The 22,695-nt window shown below is 41.7% G+C and overlaps 2 protein-coding genes across 2 annotated transcripts in view; one reads left to right on the forward strand and one right to left on the reverse strand.

Moving 5' to 3' along the window:
• On the forward strand, positions 1-3,859 carry LOC110525988 (alpha-(1,3)-fucosyltransferase 7). The gene is made up of 2 exons (XM_021606542.3): positions 1-223; positions 1,562-3,859. The coding sequence occupies exon 2, from the start codon at positions 1,685-1,687 to the stop codon at positions 2,729-2,731; it is 1,047 nt and encodes a 348-aa protein (XP_021462217.1). The 5' UTR covers positions 1-223; positions 1,562-1,684; the 3' UTR covers positions 2,732-3,859.
• A 2,406-nt stretch (positions 3,860-6,265) lies between these two features.
• npdc1b (neural proliferation, differentiation and control, 1b) overlaps positions 6,266-22,695 on the reverse strand; it is a 51,131-nt gene continuing 34,701 nt past the window's right edge. Inside the window, exons 3-9 of the mRNA XM_021606543.3 lie at positions 13,911-14,006; positions 13,337-13,549; positions 12,809-12,875; positions 11,325-11,409; positions 10,891-10,970; positions 10,433-10,532; positions 6,266-10,021 (exon numbers count right to left, since the gene is read on the reverse strand). Coding sequence (XP_021462218.2) covers positions 9,956-10,021; positions 10,433-10,532; positions 10,891-10,970; positions 11,325-11,409; positions 12,809-12,875; positions 13,337-13,549; positions 13,911-14,006 — 707 coding nt within the window. The 3' untranslated portion in view covers positions 6,266-9,955. The remainder of the gene's footprint in view (positions 10,022-10,432; positions 10,533-10,890; positions 10,971-11,324; positions 11,410-12,808; positions 12,876-13,336; positions 13,550-13,910; positions 14,007-22,695) is intronic.

The following is a 22,695-nucleotide window of genomic DNA, read 5'->3' on the forward strand; positions in this document are numbered from 1 at the left end:
ACAACCAAGGGTGTGGTCTGTGGTAAGTGCATGTTGAGAGAGAACAGAAAGATGATGCGGTGAAAAGGGAGCAAAAAAAAGGGGTAAAAACAGGATTTCCTACACACTGGTATGTGCCGCTGCCTACGTTACTATATAATCTCACAGGAGAAAAGTCATCTTCAGTGAGTCTTACCTCCACAGGACAGCAAACGCTGACAGACGCCCTTCGGACCTCACCCAGGTGAGTACAATTGAGCCTCGGTGTCGGGACACATCTCTATTTGCCAAATCAAATCAAATCCAGTTTTATTGGTCACATACACATGGTTAGCAGAGGTTAATGCGAGTGTAGCGAAATGCCTGTGCTTCTAGTTCCGACAGTGCAGTAATATCTAACACGTATTCTAACAATGCCAGCGCTATTAAAAGGGTTCTATGGAATGGGATGCTCATCTGGGTACATTTTTAAAAAGAACCGCTGATGACATGGCTTACTACCAGGGAGAACACTAAATAAAAGAGTATCTATGCATTAGATCAAATGTTTGTTGTTGCGGCCTTTTTGGGACATCTCTGTGATGTGTCGTTATGCACGCTGAATGCAATGGTTCTGAATGCTACACTCTTAGAAAAAAAGGTGCTATCTCAAACCTTAAATGGTTCTTTGGCTGTCCCCATAGGAGAACGCTTTGAATAACCCTTTTTGGTTCCAGGTAGAACCCTTTTGGGTTCCATGTAGAACCCTCTCCACAGAGGGATGTACATAAAACCCAAAGGGGTTCTATGTGGAACCCAAAAGGGTTTTCCCTGGAACCAAAATGTGTTCTCCTACGGGGACAGCTGAATAACCCTTTTGGAATGATTTTTTCTAAGAGTGTAGGGGTCTGGGAAGGCAGGAGAATAAGGTTCTTGTTATGCACAGCATGATACATTGTATCTCATTACATAGCCACACACAGCAGGAGGCCATTCAGGCTTCCACATTATATTTCACGCCGCATGAATCAGCACAAATCAAGAGCACTTCAACAAGTACCATCTGAAACCATTTCTGTTCCTCTGACTGTCATTTCATCTCCTTTGAAACTATATGGAAGAGGCAGAAAATGTGTGTTTAATGTACATGGGCTATGTGAAAAAAAAGAGAGATAATTCCCATTTGTAGTGATATATGAATATTTTCTGATTACTTGAATCAATTAACCAATCCTCAGATATTGTATATTCCATCTTCGGTAAGGCTAATAATTTGCTGTACTTAATGTATTTAACTGCTACAGTGATTGTGAAATACTGATGGTAAGTGTGATTTTTATCTTAAAAATAGAAAGAAATGAGAGGAAGTGGTATTGCAGAGGTGAAAGTGGAGTTGATGCAGTTTCCTGAAGTTGACTATTTAAAAGTGACTATTTTCTTCTGCCATATGGTTCATGTCTGTATTCATAAGGAACTCCAAGAGCTTCTTCCAACCCTATTCTTTAAAGACCAAAATCAGACTTAGAAAAGGTATGCTTTTCCTAAGCGTTTTGATTGGGCCCTTGAATCTATTGCATACTAATTTATCTTATTGTCTTACCAGGGAGGAAATATTACACTATTTGAGTAACAATCCCGGGGAGATTGTGTGATTCTGGACAAAACGAAAGTACGCCGCAATTCCACCAGTCAGTCTGTTGCCTGCCTGTCATCCCCTGGGTCAGAGATGACTGCCTCCAAGCCCCTGTTCCTCTCAGCCATTATGATCCTCAGCATCTCCTCTTATGTGCTCCACCAGAGGCTCCTACTGCTGGCTCAGACAGGGATCGCTCATCAACACGAACCCAGGAACCTCACCATCCTGCTGTGGCACTGGCCCTTCGGCCGTCCCTACAGCCTGGAGGGAGATGTGTGCAGCGACGAGTACGCTATCCCAGACTGCCTCCTCAGTGACAACACCTCCCTGTTCCCCCAGGCAGACGTGGTGGTCTTCCACCACCATGAGCTGAAGACGGGCCGCTCTGTCCTGCCTCTCCACCTCCCCCGGTCAGTCTCCCAGCGCTGGCTCTGGTTGTCCCTTGAGCCCCCGGTGCACAATGGCAACCTGACCCAGTACAACGGACTGTTCAACTGGACCATGAGCTACCGAGGCGACGCTGACATATCCATGCCCTATGGGAAGATAGTTCCGGTTCCACATAACGGTATCAGTAACGGCAGCAGCTATGTGATCCCCAAGAAGGGGGCTTGTCTGGCCAGCTGGGTGGTCAGCAACTACAGGCCGGACCATGCCAGGAGTCAAGTCTACCAGAGCCTGAGGAAGTACATTCCCATAGAGGTGTATGGACACTGGTCAAAGAGGCCACTGACCGACCAAAGTCTGATACCCACCATTGGCCACTGTAACTTCTACCTGGCTTTTGAAAACTCAGTGGCATTGGACTACATAACTGAGAAGTTGTGGAGGAATGCCTACCAAGCAGGGGCAGTACCTGTGGTTCTGGGGCCCACTCGGGCTAACTATGAGGCCCTTGTGCCACCAGGCTCGTTCATCCATGTCAGTGACTTCAATAGCACAGAGGGGCTGGCTGTCTTCCTACAGCAGTTGGCCACAGACAGAGGACGCTACGAGGGTTACTTCAAGTGGCGTCAGACACATAGAATCAAGATGTACACAGACTGGAGAGAGAGGCTCTGTAATATCTGTGTCAACTATCAAAGACTACCAGGTAACAAGGTGTACTACGATCTGGAGGCATGGGCCAGTAGATAACATCATAGATGCTTTTGCTACTGTAGGTTGTTTTGTACTACAACATGTTCAAGAACTTGTACAGTAGCCTGTTTTTTCCCCCATACAAAACAGCAGTCTGCAGTGAAACTTGAAATGCATTCAGTGCTTCTGCACCTGCATTGCTTGCTGTTTGGGGTTTTAGGCTGGGTTTCTGTACAGCACTTTGAGATATCAGCTGATGTAAGAAGGGCTACATAAATACATTTGATTTGATTTGGTTCAGTTCTGGTGGTGAGCCACTTTCACATCAGCTTGATGACATTACAACATTGACTTTTGTTCCTTAATTCAGAAACACCACAGGAAAATCACAACTTCTGTAAAAGAGGGAAGTCATTCCTCTAACACCCATCTTTCTGACACAATACATTTTTAGTTCATATGTTAGATGCTTTGATTTATTATTAGTAGTAGTATGTATTTTTTTCTGTATTTAATCAGGTTGACAAATGTGGGTGGGCAAGTGGGAGGGATAGGGAAGGCTCAGGGGACAAACAAGGGATTTTCGGGTTTCGGAGCGGTTTCACTTTTGTAAAAATGTATGCTTTAAAACTTCCCATGATGCAATTGTAATGGCACAAGACAATGTCTTTCCCGGCAGTAATATTGAATCTATGAAAGCTTACCCTCAATATTATTGTCGGGAAAGACAACATTGTCTTGTGCCATTACAATTGCACCATGGTCTAGCTAGCCGACACGGTTGTGTCATTTCCTTATTTCCATCATTTTCTTTTTCGTCCTTTTTTATTGACGTTTTTTTTAATTGAAGTTTTAAGTATACAGTATAGTTCATACCCTTTCTTTAGGCATAATGACTAATGCAAGTAAGTTGCCAACCTTAGCATGACTTACTCGACTTAAGCCCTTGGCTCTTATGGGGAGAATAAGGCAGTTGATGAATGTCCTCCATCACACTTGGTTCAAGGTTTTTCCAGATCACACCAATTGAGGCCGTTCTCTCTCCTCCCAAGTCCTTCTGGGTCAACCCCTGTTTCTTTTCCCCTGAAAAAGAATAGTAAACCATAAACAAAATCCCTGTGCCAATACTCACGCAATCCCTCTCAGAGAGATTACTGTGCATTAAAAGTGCTGCATGTCACTCAATTCAAACGACCTCCTCTGTAACCTGATGTAACTGTATGACCAATAGTGATGCATATTATTGGATTTCTAGTTCCAATGAAAGTTACACACACCAACGTTGCATCTCAAATGGTACCCTATTCCCTACATAGTGTAATGTATAGGGAATAGTGTGCCATTTGGGATACACACTTAGTTTCCGGAGATGTTGCTTTATAATCTCTATATCTATGGATTCAGGGAACAATAATTGACCACTATGCACATATAGCTCTGGCCACCAGATGTCATGATTGCCTAAAAACTGAATGACATATGGAAACAAGAAAGATATGCTTTTTACATTTCTTCAGTGGTGTAAAGTACTTTACTATTTATATTTTCAAAATGGTTTACTTTTACTTCACTACATTCCTAAAGAAATGTACTTTTTACTCCATACACTTTACCCGACACCCAAAAAGACACCCAAAAAGAAAAAATATATACTGTCAAGGTGGTGTGTAAACAAAACTGCTTAAAAATTTGGCAAGATAAGAAGTTGGGGTATGGGGGAGACAAAATACTGATACCTACTTGAATGCTTAGAAGGACAAGAAAGTGATCCAGTTCACGCACTTATCAAGAGAACATCCCTGGCTATCCCTACTGCCTCTGATCTGGCGACTCACTAAACACAAATGCTTTCCTCTCAAAATATCAACATTTCCTGTCTTTTTCTCCTCACTTTGAAAACATCTACAGTCCTATTGATCTGGTTGGTTACTGATCTGATTGGTTACTAATAATATCATTTAAAATCCCTCAAATTGTGTCCCATATGTGTTTAGAGTGTTGGAGTGTGCCCCTGGCTATCCGTAAATTTTAAAAACAAGAAAATTGTGCTGTCTGCTTTGCTTATGTATAATACTGAAGTATATTTTGATACTTAAGTATATTTTAGCAATTACATTTACTTTTGATACTTAAGTACATTCAAAACCAAATACTTTTAGACTTTTACTCAAGTAGTATTTTACTGGGTGACTTTCTCTTTAGCTTGAGTCATTTTCAATTTCAATTTCAAAAAAGGTATCTTTACTTTTACTCAAGGATGACAATTGGGTACTTTTTCCACCACTGGATTTCTTGAGTTTAGAATAAATCATGAATTGTTTTATAGGCTAATAACATACAGTACCAGTCAAACATTTGGACACACCTACTCAATCCAGGGTGTTTCTTTATTTTTACTATTTTCTACATTGTAGAATAATAGTGAAGACATCAAAAGTATGAAATAACACACATGGAATCATGCAGTAACCAAAAAAGTGTTAAACAAATCCAATTACTGTATATTCTATATTCTATATTTGAGATTCCATCTTCACCTGGAATGCTTCTCCAACAGTCTTGAAGGAGTTCCCACTTATGCTGAGCACTTTTGGTCTGCTTTTCCTTCACTCTGCGGTCCAACTCATCCCAAGTCATCTCAATTGGGTTGAGATCGGGTGATTGTGGAGGCCAGGTCATCTGATGCACTTTCCCTTTTGGTAAAATAGCCCTCACACAGCCTGGAGGTGTTGGGTCATATTCCTGTTGAAAAACAAACGATAGTCCCACTAAGCACAAAAAATCACAGTGTCACCAGCAAAGCACCCCCCCACCATCACACCTCCTCCATGCTTCACAGTGGGAACCACACATGCAGAGATCATCCATTTACCTACTCTGTGTCTCACAAAGACATTTGGACTCATCAGACCAAAGGACAGATTTCACCGGTCTAATGTCCATTGCTCGTGTTTCTTGGCCCAAGCAAGTCTCTTTTTCTTATTGGTGTCCTTTAATAATGGTTTCTTTGCAGCAATTCGATCATGAAAGCCTGATTCACGCAGTCTCCTCTGAACAGTTGATGTTGAGATGTGTCCGTTACTTGAATTCGGTGAAGCATTTATTTGGGTTGCAATCTGAGGTGCAGTTAACTCTAATCAGCTTATCCTGTGCAGCAGAGGTAACTCTTCCTTTCCTGATCTTCCTTTCCTGTGGCGGTCTTCATGAGAGCCAGTTTCATCATAACGCTTGATGGTTTTTGCAACTGCACTTGAAGAATTTGACTTTTACCAAATAGGGCTAATTTAAAACTTTTTTAGCTTACTACATGATTCCATATGCTTTATTTCATAGTTTTGATGTCTTCACTATTATTCTACAATTTTATAAAATAGTACAAATAAAGAAAAAGACTGGAATGAGTAGGTGTGTCCAATTTTTGACTGGTACTGTATATTTTGATTCTCTCATGAGATCCCAGATTGATGTTTGCATCACATCTAGTATTTTTGCTTGATTTTCTTTTAAAAACAATCTTCACTTGAAGCTTTAGATCATCTTCCAACAAGATTGTCCATTATCTCATAAGAAAACACAGCACAGCAGACCATGTCGCAGTTAAGATAAAATATTTATATTATTACATTTTTCTGATATGTCTTCATGCATCATGTTCAACAATCCCAGTAGTAGTAAAATAGGTTGTTCGTCTCTCAGGGTTGGTGTGTTAATTACCCTCTAGTCCGGGAGGGGGGTTTACTGTTTAAAAAAAAAGGGTAGTCACTAGTCACTCCTGGAGATTCTTAACCATCCACATTCGTGAAAGCAAGCAAAGAGCAAATTTCAACCCTTCAACAAAGATTTATGGAAAACCTAGGAATTTTGGTTAGGTTATCAGCATTTTGCAACCATAGGGCCTAGGGGACAGTATTGATGTACAGGTAACTGCCAAAATATAAGGAAACCCTTGAGTAAATGAGGGATACAAGTACTGTATATTGAAGGCAGGTGCGGTTCCTTAAAGGTCCAAAACAGATTTTTGACTTTTCTCAATATTAAATCATTTCTGGGTAACAATTAAGTGCCTTACTGTGATTGTGTTCAATTAAAATGATCAAAAATAAACAAAAATAGCTTCTTAGCAAAGAACAACTTCTCAAACAAGAATTTTGCTAGGACTGTCTGGGATTGGTCTGAGTGAGGAGGGAAAAACTGAAAACTAGCTGTTATTGGCAGAGAGGTTTGGAACTCTCTTCTTATTGGTCTATTAACGACACCTGGGTATGACACCAGGCAAGCCAAAACTACAGTAGGCTGAACATTTCAGGCAGTCTTTTCAAACAGCTCTTACACTAAAAGGGAATTATCATTTTCACAATTTTAGTGTTATTCTAACCTCAGTGTGGAAATCGATGACAGACTGACCAGGTGAATCCAGGTGAAAGGTATGAACTCTTATTGATGTCACCTGTTAAATCCACTTCAAACAGTGTAGATGAAGGGGGAGGAGACAGGTTAAAGAAGGATTTTTAAGCCTTGAGACAATTGAGTATGTGTGCCATTCAGAGGCTGAATGGTCAAGACAAGATTTAAGTGCCTTTGAACTGGTAGCAGGTTCCAGGCACACCGGTTTGAGTGTCAAGAACTGCAACACTGCTGGGTTTTTTCCACTCTCAACAGTTTCCTGTGTGTATCAAAAATGGTCCACCACCCAACGGACATCCAGCAAACTTGACACAACTGTGGGAAGCATTGGAGTCAACATGGGCCAGCATCCCTGTGGAACGCTTTCAACACCTTGTAGAGACCATGCTCCGACGAATTGAGGCAGTTCCTAGGGTAAAAGGGGGTGCAATTCAATATTAGGAATGTGTTCCTAATGTTTTGTGCATTCAGTGTGTATATAAAACATTTGACTGCACTGGGCTTTAAGCAGTTAACATCCCATCATGCTTTGGGTCATGTATAAATATGTCAAGTTGGCCATTATTTTGGCTACAATGTCTAGAATCAGAAATCTGTGACATTGAAAGAGCATAGGGGGTTTAAAGCTGGTGTGTGTGTGTGTGTGTCTCTCGCTGTCACCAGATCTCAACCAAATTGGGAGATTCTGGTGCAGTGCTTGAGACAGCGTTTTCTACCACCATCAACAAAATTCCTATTCTGGAATTTATTGTGGAAGAATGGTGTCACAGCCCTCCAAAAGAGTTCCAGACACTTGTAGAACCTATGCCAAAGTGCATTGAAGCCGTTCTGGAGGCTCGTGGTGGCAACACTTCCAATTAAGACACTTTGCATCGGGGTTCTCTTTATTTTGGCAGTTCCTGTAGGTATGTGGTAAAACAGTCAAGGTTTGATGTTCAGCAACTTCACGAGTCATCTAGGCCTACATCAACGGATGGGTCCATTCTAAGAGAATCCTCTTTCTATCTCACATACATTGTTCTTGAAGCCTAACTGGGCAAATAAAATAAAACTACATCCACAGATCATTCATGTTACAGTACGTGTCAGACTACCTTTTCATTCAGTATGAGAGAGTTGAGGCAGAGAGTAAGAGAAATGGTTAAGTACATAGAAGAGCTAATGACATCAGCATTCCTGAGAGACAACGGCAATAGGCAACTTCTGAAAAGACTCGTGTGCTCCAAAGAGCACCCTTTTCCCTATAGTGCGACCCTTTTGACCAGGCCCTATCGGGCTTTCATAAAAAGTAAACGCACGATACAAAAGATTGGGGTGCAATTTGGGTCTCACATTAGGCTAAAGCAAACGGTGGTTCATTTGACACAGCAATCAGAAATATAGACTAATAATGTGTACAAATACATCATTAGTGACAGTTGGCCATCTCTGTACAGTACACGTCAGTGGCTATTTACATGAACATCATCACAAATCATGGGGACAAATATGTGTACACGATGGGGTTGCTCTGTTTCAGAGTTCTGTAAAAGAGGTTCCAAATTCCTTTGAAATCATTCACGTTATCTAGATAGCATAAGCAAGTTTACACAGGAAACTTGAATAACAATCATAAATGCATATAGACTTGTATCCCTTTTCAGCAGAACCCAGTGTCATCAAGTCATGCATAGAGGGACCATATATAATGATAATTAATATAATGGCTATATAAGAGAGCTTTAACAGGTCAGGTTTACCATATGCACTGCATGTGTACATGAAACAGTAAAATAAAATACAAATTGTTTATTTTTTAAAGTTAAATTATTAGAAAGTCAATGATGAGTTTCAGATATTTAAGATGCATAATTAATGGAACTTTATTCCCTATTTATATGTGTATGTAGGGAATGAGGTGACTTTTGTAATGCAGCCATTTAGTCTGGCCAATGATTAGCATTGACAGCCTTATAATTGTACTATGCCAAACCATTCTTCGTTTCAAAAGGCTTGAACTAACGTCTGCAGTTCCATAATTATTTCTAAGACCAGTTTTCAAGTCTACAGCTACCTATAGGCCCATAACACATCTTTCTTTTCCCACTGTAGTTCTCTGTTCTCCTTGAACCGGTCTGTGGGTATCTGTCGTATGAAGCAGGGTTGTATTCATTAGCGCACACTGTAGCGATACATTTTGCAATGGAAAAAGAAAACAGCATTTCTTGTTGGAAAAGTTCAGGTATAGTCCCTCTGTCAATTTGTCAATTTTTTTTCAAAATCAAGTTTGATTTCTAGTGAACACGACCCAGAAGTTCCTCTGTACAGGGGTGACACAGCACAAAGGACTGAAGGGGAGAGCAGTACTTGGAGAATGTTATCCATCATCATACACATAATCTCTTAGTCAGTTTGTTGGTTGATGTGTGCACATGTTTGACAGAAAAAAAGAGAATTTTACAGGATCAATTACACCAGAGATAAGATAAACATAACAAAATACGAAGGAATGGATATTTTAGGCCAGACGGAAAGGTACAACGTCGTGTAGGTTTTCTAAGTGCGAGAGACGTCACAGGTCCCAGATATCAGTCCGATCCAAAAGGAGATTCACCTGCATGCCACTTCAATCTGCCATTCAGATACAGTGTCCATACAGTCCACCGCTTCTCTTCCTCCTCCTTTTCAAGTCCGTCTTTCTCACAACCTCCGCTCATTCCTTCTCTCCTTACAAACCTGCCGCCCTACCGTGTTAGGAGTTATCATGTGAGACAGGCTAGGTATAGAGAAACCCGATTATTTGTAGGTGTTCGAGTAATTAAGTGTGATTTGATCTTCCTGTACATGTAGGATGACATCTTTTATAGGTGCATATCAGAATGTCCAGGGTTGTCAGGGTTACTTGTGGCTCCGCTGAAGGGTGGAATCATCAAACAAAGGATTCTTCACCTCCATTTCCCCTGTCTAAAGAGAGAGAGAGAGTTAATGACAACCTGCCATGAGATGAGGAAGAATGTGTAGTTTATAAAACTGATTAGTAGTATCGAGTCCATTTATTTCCCCCACCCCCCCTCCCCTGATTAAAATTGTTACTTTATCATTCTGTTCTGATTTACATAACCTGTTAATTGCTCTATTTTCTAATTCAACAGTGTGCTTTGGCAATATGTATCAATACGTCAAGCCAATAAAGCAAATGCGAGAGAGAAAAGAAGAGAAGTCTGTAGCCTACTATTTATACAATTGTAAATGTACAGTATTTAACTAAAATGTATTCAAACTAGGAGGTAAATATATATTGGATATCAGTCGTGTATCGTTGCCTCTACCATGCCTGCATGTCTGTATAGTACACTATGTGTGTCTGTCTCTTACTGGGGCCAATCCAGGACACTCGTACACCGTGAAATCCCCGTCCTCATTCTCCTCATCTGACGTGGCCACAGAGTCAGGCACCTTTGGCTCATCCCGTTGTCTGAAGGATAAGGAAAAACAAAGAACAGAAAACTGGAGTCATGGAGGTATCCAAACATCACACCACAACCTACAATTCACCCTGATACAGACTGACAGGAAGGTCAGAAGGGAGGGAAGAGGAAGAGAGGCGAGACGTGGGCTGTGTCTGGAAACGTTAATAGCCTTCTTCCTCTGTCCTTTTCCCCCTTAATTCCTGGTAAAACACTTTGGAGCACCAACAAGTAGCTTTACAAAAGAGGAAACAAGGAATTGACAGCTGGTAACATTTTCAGACAGCCAGGGACAGACAGGTAAGTCTGGTTACGTAGCAGACGAGACAGACGGAGTGGAGCTAGAAGGCCAGGGGCATGACTCACTTCTGCAGGGAGAGCATCTGCTGTTTCTGGTGTTGGTAGTGGTACATCTGGGCACTCTGAGCCAGCCTCTTATCCCCAGGCTGCAGGCAAGGCATACGATTACATTAGAGGGCATGGTGGCACCCTACTCCCTACACAGTACACTAATTTTAAACAGACTATATAAAAAGCAGGTGCCATGTGGGAGTGTTTCAATAGAACATTATTGTACAGAACGTGAGATTGTTTCAATGTGATTAGTATTGCATTGGAAATTGAAACACACTTTACAGTAAAACAATAAAATGAAGGTGATAAAAAAATAAAAAGGCAAAAAGCGATGAATAAAAATACAAACTAAATGGAAAGATAACGTAGGATAAAATAAAAAAATAAAAAACATTTATGATTTATATTGTAACCATGACTTTAATGCGATTGTGTTCTGTACTCACCACATTGTTGTCATAGGAATGGGGCCCCGTACCCCCATAAGCAGGGTAGTCTGCCTTCTGAGCCAGGCGCACACCTCTCTGCAACCTGAGATGATACAGGGACATCAGAGTTAGCTCTGTGCCATACCCAACACATTGTTCATCCACCATAATTTGCAAATGAATTCATTAAAAATCCTACAATGTGATTTTCTGGATTTTTTTTCTCATTTTTTCTGTCATAGTTGAAGTGTACCTATGATGAAAATTACAGGCCTCTCATCTTTTTAAGTGGGAGAACTTGCACAATTGGTGGCTGACTAAATACTTTTTTGCCCCACTGTATGTATGATATTGTCAAGTTAAAATGTAATTTTGTTTGAGGGTATGTAATTAAAAGCAGATGATTTGCGCATCATTTAAATGTAATCTTTAATTTGTGGGCTGAGCAAGTAGCTTATAATTACATACCCTCAAACAGAATGACATTTTAACTTGACAATATCATATTTGCATTTATTGTTTGGAGGGAAAAATATAACCTTTACGCAATCTCGAAAAGGGTGTTACTTGTTAGCGATTTTGAACAGGGCCCTATTTAATCTTTCCCAGTTTCTCAAAGTTTTTTCAGGTTTTCACTCTTGAAATATATCTATATTTATTATACTACAAAAACGGCATATTCTAACAATGCTTAACCCACACCAGAAGAGGTAGTTGTGTTTGGATAGCTGCGTTTTTGTACTGTACAGTGTAGACTGCATGATGTGATGGCTGAGTTTGTTAAACAAATGCCGGGCAATTGATACAAATCATTATGATATCATTCTGCCAGGTAGGCCTACTTTGCAGTCAACATTTAATTGGGAAGCTGTTTGGGGAACGCCTTTAGACAATGTTCATTCAAACAGCGCATGATGGGTGAATTGCGCATCAAAGTCAACTAAGACTTTGGATCAAACATTTTGAATACCTGGTTTGCATGCCCATTGTTGCATACCGATTGATGTTGGAATAAATCTTGATTTTTTTTAAAAACATTTTTTAAATGAACCAAAAACTAACGTAACCAGCTAAAGCAATTCAAAAAAATTGGTGTCGCACTGCCAAGTCAAAGGGTCGCAAATTCGAGGATTTCGGTCACAATTTTGAGCTCTGGTTTAAAGTTTAGACCAATATGAATCTAATCTCCCTGAATTTGCTTTGTAATCATTTTACAAATAGTCAGGTAGCAAGTTAAACCTCGGTTGTTTATTAATGCGGAGTCAGTCGCGACTAAAATGGTTACATGGAGTAAATTTATACTAGTCCGTACAACTGAAGTGCATACAATTTACAATCAGCAACTTAAACGGACACTAAAACGAAGCGACAATGTGACTACTAAAAACACACTAAACTGTCCGTTCGTAAAACAGTTAAGTCAGTGTACAGTAAAGTACCGCGCAACATGTAAGAAACCAAAGCCGACTGGAACAAGATGCAGATGTAGGGAGAATGTTTACCTGATCCAACAGACACCAGCCAAGAGCAAGGCCACAGATCCCATGACCACAAACACACTAGTCATGACTGTAAAGAGGAAAAGAAAGGGTGTTAGGAAAAGAGGATGAAAACAGCTGGTAGAGAAAAGGGAAGACATATCCTGAAGAGGGTATAGATCAGAGGAGAAGACAAGAGACTAAAGGCACTGTCTAGGTTAGTTCACAGACTAGGAGAAGTCAGTGGGAGCTGAAAAATAATCCATTCACAAGGTTGTACGGGCATCCCAAATTGGATCCCTGGGAATATCGTGCCATTTGGGTCACTATAAACCTCAGTTAAGAGCCAAGAGCAGTTAAAGTCAATAAAAGCATTCATAAGATAATCAGGATGTGGAAAAACTTCAGATTGGAGAACAATGGTTCCCCTGTTCAATATTTCCATGAGAAATGTGTAGATAATACTGGAACGTTCTGGACTCATGTATATAGAGGAAAGCATTTTTGCTGTTAAAATCGAAACATTAAAAAGTAATAAGGAAGGTTACATGCCAATAAACACATGATCGTTGGAGGGGTAAGGGATGATCAGGGGCCCACTACGAACTGCTGGGATGTGGGTGGTGGTGGGGGCGGCTGTAGTCGTGTTATACGCGGCTGTAGTGGTACTGTGTGTCGTAGGCTGGTCTGTGGTAGGCCGTTGGGTGAGGATCATGGATGGGTCATCTTCCTCCTCGGCTTTGGAAAAATCCTGAGAGAGAGGAGCTAGGAGATACAAAAATGAGAGAATTAATGGTAATTGATAGCAAGGAAAACTATACTACTAATATAGCAAATCATATGATCTTCCTGGTCACATTATGCCATATCTACGCAATTAAAAGCTTTGTCAAATTCGGGCCTCCCGAATGGCGCAGCGGTCTAAGGCACTGCATCGCTACCGGCTACCCCCTTGGGCGGCACACAATTGGCCTAAAGTCGTCCGGGTTAGGGGAGGGTTTGGCCAGGGGGTGCTTTACTTGGCTCATCGCGCTCCAGCGATTCCTTGTCGCGGGCCGGGCGCCTGCAGGCCATAGGGCTTTGGTCAAAATATGACACTGTAAAGCCAAAGGTTTTCTTCTCTCACCTGGATGTTTGACCCCCGACTCCTTCCGTTGGCTGATGATGGTGGACAGGAAGTCTATCTCCTCATCCACTTCAGGGAACGTGGTCACTTTTCCCGCTGAAAGGAGAACATGATCTTGGTCATTGGGTTTCAATGATTACTTACACAACAATGTGAGGAGAGGAGAAGACAGAGGTAGATGCAGAGAGAGAGCGAGAGCGAGCAATTTCTCCTCCACCATCCAGGTGATTGCAGGTATGAGTCAGAGAGCTACAAATCGCCAATGATGACCTTCTACTCCACCATAGTGACTATGGGGAATCAGTCATCAGATGCTGACAACACAAGCTACACTTAATCAACTGCACAAGCTATTGATTTCCATACAGAACGAAAGGCTACGAAACACAGAGCCATATAGTCACACTACTGGAGAGATCAGGCAGGTATTCGTCCTATAATTGTATTAACAGTAGTGCAGTAGTTCGGGGTGGCAGATCAACAGGAAAACCACAGCCCTGCTGACTAAGGGAAATCCAGAGTCTTTGGTACTTGACTGCAGAGGCAAACACTTTAAAATGGGGAGCTAACATGGTCACCATATGGAATTACAGTGTCATCATGTAAATGCATCATATTGCATCTATTACTGAACATAAATACAACAACTTTAAAGATATGACTTATTCTCATTTACAATGACGGCCTACCCAGGCCAACGCTGGGCCAATTGTGCGCCGCCCTATGAGACTACCAATCACGGCCGGATGTGATGCAGCTGGATTCGAACCAGGTACTGCAGTGGCGCCTCTTGCAATGAGATGCAGCGTTTTAGACCACTGCCCCTGCTGGGGAGCCAGGCCCAGTCAATCAGAACAAATTCTTCCCCACAAAAGGACTTTATTACAAACAGAAATACTCCTCAGCACCACCTCAGACGATCCCTCAGGTGAAGAAGCCCGATGTGGAGGTCCTTGGCTGGCGTGATTACACTTGGTCTGCGGTTGTGATGCCGGTTGGAAGTACTACCAAATTCTCTAAAACGACATTGGAGGCGGCTTATGGTAGAGAAATTAACATTACATCTCTGGCAACAGCTCTGGTGGACATCCCTGCAGTCAGAATGCCAATTGCACACTACCTCAAAACATCTGTGGTGTGGTTGACAAAACTGCATTTTTTAGAGTGGCCTTTTATTGTCCCCATGCTGTTTAATCAGCTTCTTGGATATGCCACATCTGCCAGGTGGATGGATTATCTTGGTAAAGCAGAAATGCTCACGAAGAGGGATGTAAACAAACTTGTGTTCAAAATTTGAGAGAAATAAGCTTTTTGTTCATATGGATAATGTCTAGCATCTTTTATTTCAGCTCACAACACTTAACATGTTGTGTTTATATTTTTGTTCAGTGTAAATACATGGCTCTCCTTGACTCCATCCATATACCCCGTACTGGTCCTCATAGGGGACACAGCGGAATTCCAGTTAGAAAGAACTGGTCCATGCTGCCCTCATGTGGCCAGTGTGGATAAACACACACACCTACACCAACAAGTGAGTCGATGATACGTGTAAGGATCCAAATCAAATCATTCATCAAGTACAAAAGGCTTGCGCAAACACAAACTACAGCCTTGCAAAAGCATTAAACATCTTTGTATTTGCAGAGATGACACGCTGCATGTTTCTTACATTGGATTGGTTTGTGCTTAATCATAAAGGGTTACTATATCAACAGTAATTAATAATGCCGGTTTCACAGGGGAGGTGAGAGCAGTGAGGTGATAAACTGCATAGCAGTACGGTGCTGTAAGTGTTAGAATGTGTGTGTATGTGTGGTGCTGTAATGCCTGTGTGTCTATGTATGAGACTGAGTAAACCAGTGATACTGTGTGTTGCTAGCTGGATCAAAGTGAGAGAATCTCTGTGTGGGTGGGTGTCTATGACAGAGTGAACGTGAGGTGCTTTCGTGCATACGTGTGTGTGTGTGTGTGTGCGTGTGTGTGAGGGAGAGTGGTGCAGTGTGTGTATGCGAGAGAGTGTGTGTGTGCATTCATGCGTGTATTTGTGTAAGAGATTCTGTACATTACATATTAGTGAGAGTGGGGGAATTGTGTCGCGGTGTGTGGGTGGATAGGTCAGCGTCTCTGTCATGAAGAGGTGCTCTGAGCGTGTGGGTGGGGGGCACAGAGGAGGTAGGGCGAGAACGATAGAGAGAGAGAGAGAGAGAGAGAGAGAGAGAGAGAGAGAGAGAGAGAGAGAGAGAGAGAGAGAGAGAGAGCGCTCGAGCAATAGAGAGAGAAAGACGGAGGGAGAGCGAGAGAGCAATCATGAATGAAAACCAAAACCAGGGCAACAGAGAGAGAAGCCAAGAAAGGGAAGGGAAGGGAGAGGATAGAAGGTAACTATTCCCCAGGTCATTTCTGTAAATGAGAATGTGCTCTCAGTCAACTTACCTGGTAAAATAAGGATTGAATAAATACAAATTTTAAAAAAGAGGGGGGGTTGGAGAGGTGAAGAACCGTAAATAAACCAAAGACCCATTTCTAAAGGCCGTTTCAAGTACTGTAAGGTATTATTATTTTCTGATGTAATAAATCTTTTCAAAATGTGAGACATATATACACACACATCATCCCTCCATAGCTTGTGCCAACCAACCACATTGTAAGGTGCTCTAGAGATTCGCCTAGAGGTCAGTAAAGTGAAGTGCACAATAATACAATAGCGATGAATTGACCAGTGGCTTCCAAGCAGCTCTGAATAATAGTAACTGCTGGGCCCCCTGTCATCAATTCTTCCTATTCAGTTCAATGCAACTATTGTATGCAGCAGACCACAGATATGACTCCAATTATACTGGGCAAAAATAGAAACGCAACATGTACAGTGCTGGTCCCATGTTTCATGAGCTGAAATAAAATATGTTCCATATGCACAAAAAGCTTATTACTCTCAAATGTTGTGCACAAATGTATTTATATCCCTGTTAGTGGGCATTTCTCCTTTACCAAAATAATCCATGCACCTGACAGGTGTGCTATATCAAAAAGATGATTAAACAGCATGATCATTACACAGGTGCACCTTATGCTGGGGGGGAAATAAAGGACCCCTCTCAAATGTGCAGTTGTGTCACACAACACAATGCCACAGATGTCTCAAGTTGAGGGAGTGTGCAATTGGCATGCTAACTGCAGGAATGTCCACCAGAGCTGATGCCAGAGAATTCTAAATTCATTTTGCTACCGTAAGCCGCCTCCGTCGTTTCAGAGAATTTGGCAGTGTATCCAACCGGCCTCACAACCGCAGACCACATGTGATGACGTGCAGCAGCTTGTAGAGATTTGTAGTCTTGCATGATGTCTTCTTTGATGCTTTTTAGATTTTTTTAATCCGAGTGAATAGAGCCAAATATATTGATAAAAGCCACCTTGTGTGCGAGAGAGATTTACATGGATATCAAAATGTCATGCCAGGGTAAGCTTACACAAAACACAGTCCTTATTTGAAGTGTTTCTAAAATCTACAAAGGATCAAATTAATGGTGGAAAAACAACGAACCATTTCAGTGTTTGAACGCTAGGCTTTATGGCTATTATGACACGGCCAGTCACATTCTGTTAAAGGTCCCCAAAGCACACACAGCCCTGGGTCGCTCCTCTTTTCAGTTCGCTGCAGCTAGCGACTGGAACAAGCTGCAAACAAACACGAACTGGACAGTTTTATCTCAATCTCTTCTTTCAAAGACTCAAATCGTGGACACTTACTGACAGATGTGTTGCTACCATGCTATGTTGTTGTCTTAGGGCTCTCTTTATGTAGTGTTGTCTCTCTTGTCGTGATGTGTGTTTTGTCCTATATTTTTAATCCCAGGCCCACGTCCCCGCAGGAGGCCTTTTGGTAGGCCGTCATTGTAAATAAGACTTTGTTCTTAACTGACTTGCCTTGTTAAATCAAATTAAAAAGTCCACTGCGGAGCTCAATAGCCCCATATAGTAGCCGACTAAACAACACGATATACGATGGAGTTTGAGCAGCAGCTGGTGTGAGCAGACTGGTGCTCCGACATCACATACAATTATTTATTCAAATAAAAAAACACTATTGATTTCAACACCCAAAGAATAGCCTGCAAGTACACAGAACATTTTATCTGACGTCGGAGCTCTAGTCAGTCTACACTAGTTACCGCCAAACTCCAATTGTAAATCGTTGTTTAAAAATCGGCTATATAGTTGAGCCATGATAAAGCTGCTTTATTTTTCTATTCACACAGTAAGAACAAAAGCCTCAATGCTCGTCTCCTGTCCTGTCATATGAAATTAGTAAATGTAAGTAAGTAATGAATTTTAAATCACGGAACCCTTTTTCAATGTGGCCCCCTTCTAGCTGTGGACGATGGCATATTGGTCTGAATGACGCAAGCCAGTTATGCATATATTAGTGATCTATTCCCTATTGATAACAGAGAAAAAGGTTGCACCTGAAGCCAATGCAAGATAGTCAACTCCAGCTGCAATTTCCAATAATCTGGTGGCCACAGTTGAAGTGAAAATCTCGGACTTAAAACAACAGCTAGGGGAAAGGGTGCCGTTTGGGAGCACACAAGACACAGTGGCAACAGAAATATGAGTCATACTGCAGCTCAATGCTCAAATGTAATTATTCTGTCACATTTCCTCAAAATGTTCTGTGTTTGTCGAGTGGGTGGTTGGGGTTGGGTAAAAACCAATCTCTCGTTTGAACATGTCTGCAAATATTGCCTTGTTTTGGGGGAAATGACCTGAAATAGGCAACTGTTTGCCCCGTGTGTCTAGCAGCCATTGTCTACTGGAAATACGCTGCCGATTGCCCCATGTGCCTAGTAGCCATGGTCTCAAGTGTATTACATATAATTGTTCCAGGTGTTTTGTAAGTGAGCGAGCTATACTGTAGGGCAGGCTTCCCCAAATGGCGGCCCGCGTGCTGTGGTTTAATTTGGCCCCCCAAGTTTTCTGAGCAACTGAAAAACATATATATAATCTGAACAAAAATATAAATGAAACATGTGTTGGTCCCATGTTTCATGAGCTGAAACAATATATCCCAGATATCTTCCATATGCATAAAAATATTCTCTCAAATTTTGTGCACAAATTTGTTTACATCCCTGTTAGTGAGCATTTATCATTTTAGAGAAATTGGCAGTCCCTCCAACCGGCCTCACAACATACAAAGTGGTTCGCATGCGAATCATTCTTATCCATTAAATTCAGTCATGTGCCAGTCATGTCCTAAGTGGCTGCAAAGAACTAAATGGCCATTAGGAAAATGGATACCACTTAAATGCGGTGGGCTAAGTCGGTGAATTAACTGTGTGTACAGCTGCAAATCCAGAGGTCTCAAATGGCATCCTTATTCACTACATAGTGCACTATTTTTGAACAGAAGCCGGACTATGGTCAGAGCAGTGCATACAGGGACCACTTGGGAAGCAACCCACGATGAGAGCCGGTAAACATGTCCAGATGACAGATACTCAAAGTCTAAACGGGCAAACTGTTGCTCACAACATCAGTGTGCTCAGTGTGTATGGAGTGGCTAGAATATCCACGGATGAGCTCGCTCAGGAGGAGGATAGCGTGTGTGAAGGGCAGCAAGAGGAAAAGAAAGAGAAGAAAAGGAGGATAGAGTGATAGAGAGGAAGAGAGATATGTGGAGGAGGAAAGAATGATAGAGGGGTCCTCTCTAACCTTCTGTTTAGTGATTTATTCTGTTTACCATCAGCTCTTCTAGAGCCAGTCAGTGGATGTGTCCCAAATGGCACGCTTGCGTTAAAAGTAGCATGCTTGATAGGGATCAGGGTGCCATTTGGGATGTATTTTCTGTCAGTGGATCAGGGAAAACCTTCTTGGCAGACAGTCCATGCTTTACAATCTGTGCTGAGGGATAATCGTTTAGACTTTGTTGTGGCTAGGCTGTAATCTCACAGACCGGTGGTGAATCAGGTCTCAGTCTTTCAATTCCTTTCCTTCTTTAATGTAGGGCTTTCCTGGAGTCACCCTCCCTCCAGTGTCTGTCTGGCCTATGACTAAATCTAATCTAAGATATTTCTTTATGGGTTTTAATGCCAATTGTTTTGTATCAATACGACTTTATGAAAGTCATCCATTCTCATTTTGAACCATTATGAATCCTTTCCCATTGCTCTGGCTCTCTCTCTCCATTGGAACAACAAACCTTTTTCCCGAGCTATCAGCTCTCAGTCCCCTGATGACGCACCCCCTACGCTGTCTCATTAACACTCGTTAAAGTCTGAGGCAGTGGGGGACTGGAGGGGAGACTGCTATTATCCATTAAAAAGTGAGCAATATTAACTTATTTTTCACATTAAACTAGTCTCTCGTGAGATGGGACAGACAATGTGGAACAGTTCTCCCTGTGCCCTCGTTTTGTATAACAGGTTATTAGGACGAATCTTGTGGGGGTACACTCAACGTTCCCTCAAAAGGTCTGCTGAGTGCAAACCTGAACATTGTGAAAATTCTGTGCAACTCCTGGCGTTTACTGCGAACACTGCGGCTGTACCCGCTTTAACTTACAGTTATAACAGTGTTCAAGTTGACTGCTGTGGCTATTTGATCATAATTTAGTCCTAAATTAGAGTGGCCTACCATCAAAACCAATGGAGAAAATGGATCCCACAACATTCTAACAAATAGCTGTTCTATCATTCAGCCTACAGTAGCAACCAACCATTCGATTAGACCTTTTAGAAACTTTTTATAGTCCTGAACCCCTTCAAACATTCAACCTCCAGCTGCGTACCCCTCTAGCACCAGGGCAGGGGACTCTCAAATGTTTTTTTGCTATCATTGTAAGCCTGCCACACACACAATACAATACATTTATTAAACATAAGAGTGTGAGTTGTCTTCACAACCCGGCTCGTGGGAAGTGACAAAGCGCTCTTATAGGACCAGGGCACAAATAATAATAATCAATAAATACAATTTTGCTCTTTATTTAGCCATCTTATATATAAACCTTTATTTGTTAATTGAAAATTGTGAATAATGAGAAGGGTGTGCTTGAAAGGATGCACATAACTCTGCAATGTTGGGTTGTATTGGAGAGAGTCTGTCTTAAATAATTTCCCACACAAAGTCTGTGCCTGTATTTAGTTTTCATGCTAGTGATGGCTGAGAATCCCCTCTCACATAGGTACGTGGTTGCAAAGGGCAACAGTGTCTTAACAGCGCAATTTGCCAAGGCAAGAAACTCTGAGCGTAGCCCAATCCAGAAATCTGTCAGTGGCTTGTGATTAAATTCAATTTTCACAGAACTGCTTTATGCAATTTCGATGAGACTCTCTTGTTCAGATATCGGTAAATGGACTGGAGGCAGGGCACAAAAGGGATAACGAATCCAGTTGTTTAAGTCGTCCGTTTTGGGAAAGTACCTGCATAATTGCGCACCCAACTCACTCAGGTGCTTCGCTATATCACATTTGACATTGTCCATGAGTGTGAGTTAATTTGCACACAAAAAAATCATACAATGGAAAGACCTGTGTATTGTCCTTGTTAATGCAGACAAAAAAAGAGCTCCAACTTATTAAAATCATATTCTCAATTTTGTCCCGCACATTGAATATAGTCTTGGAGAGTCCCTGTAATCCTAGATTCAGATCATTTAGGCGAGAATAAACATCACCCAGATAGGCCAGTCGTGTGAGAAACTCGTCATCATGCATGCGGTCAGACAAGTGAAAATGAAAATGAAAGAAAACTACGTTTGTCTCTCATTTTTAAAAAAACGTGTCAATACTTTGCCCCTTGACAACCAGCACACTTCTGTATGTTGTAAAAGCGTTACATGGTTTCTGCCCATATCATTGCATAGTGCAGAAAATACATGAGAGTTTAGGGGCCTTGCTTTAACAAAGTGAACAATTTTCACTGTAGTGTCCAAAACGTCTTTCAATCTGTCAGGTATTCCCTTGGCAGCAAGAGCCTCTCTGTGGATGCTGCAGTGTACCCAAGTGGCGTCGGGAGCAACTGCTTGCACGCGCGTTACCACCCCACTAGGTCTCACTGTCATGGCTTTTGTGCCACAGATACCAACACATCTTGACCACCAAAGTCCATTTGATGCTGTCCAGTATCCTCTCTTGTTGTCCTGGTTTCCAGTGGTTTGCAGAAGAGGATGTCTTCCTTAATTGACCCCCCATAAACGTAACGGACATATACCAGGAGCAGCGCCACGTCTGTTGACTCATCAGGCTGTAACGCATATATTGCACGGGTTTGTATGCGAACCAGTAATTGTTTCAAAACATCTCCTGCCATGTCACTGATGCAATTTTCTGTATAGTTTTTTGGGCCTTTTCCCCCAGCATTGTTTCAGCCATATCCGTGGCAGCAGGAAGAATGAACTTCTCCAGAATAGTATGGGGCTTGCCTGTCCTAGCCACTCGGTAGCTCACAACATAAGACTCTTCTAGCCCCTTCTTATTAATAGTATCTGTCGCTTTTATAAATGTCTTACTACTTGGAAGTCATAATTCTCACTCAAAAAACTCCCATGGCTTATTTTTCTAATTGGCATGTTTTGATTCTAAATGTCTGCGCAAGAGTCAAGGTTTCATCATGTTGAAAGATAATACTTTTGAACATATAACACACTGTGGCTAAGGAAAGGCACTACTCCCAAATCAATGTAGTTCTCATCATATTTGTGGTGCTTTCCCGGGTAAGGGGGCAGTAGCTCATCGGCTGCATCAGATTCACTGTCAGTGTCCATGCTAGCTGGGCTAACAAC

Source organism: Oncorhynchus mykiss, chromosome 6, assembly GCF_057628025.1.
Source record: "Oncorhynchus mykiss isolate SJ-2025 chromosome 6, ASM5762802v1, whole genome shotgun sequence".
Classification (NCBI taxonomy): Eukaryota; Metazoa; Chordata; class Actinopteri; order Salmoniformes; family Salmonidae; genus Oncorhynchus; species Oncorhynchus mykiss.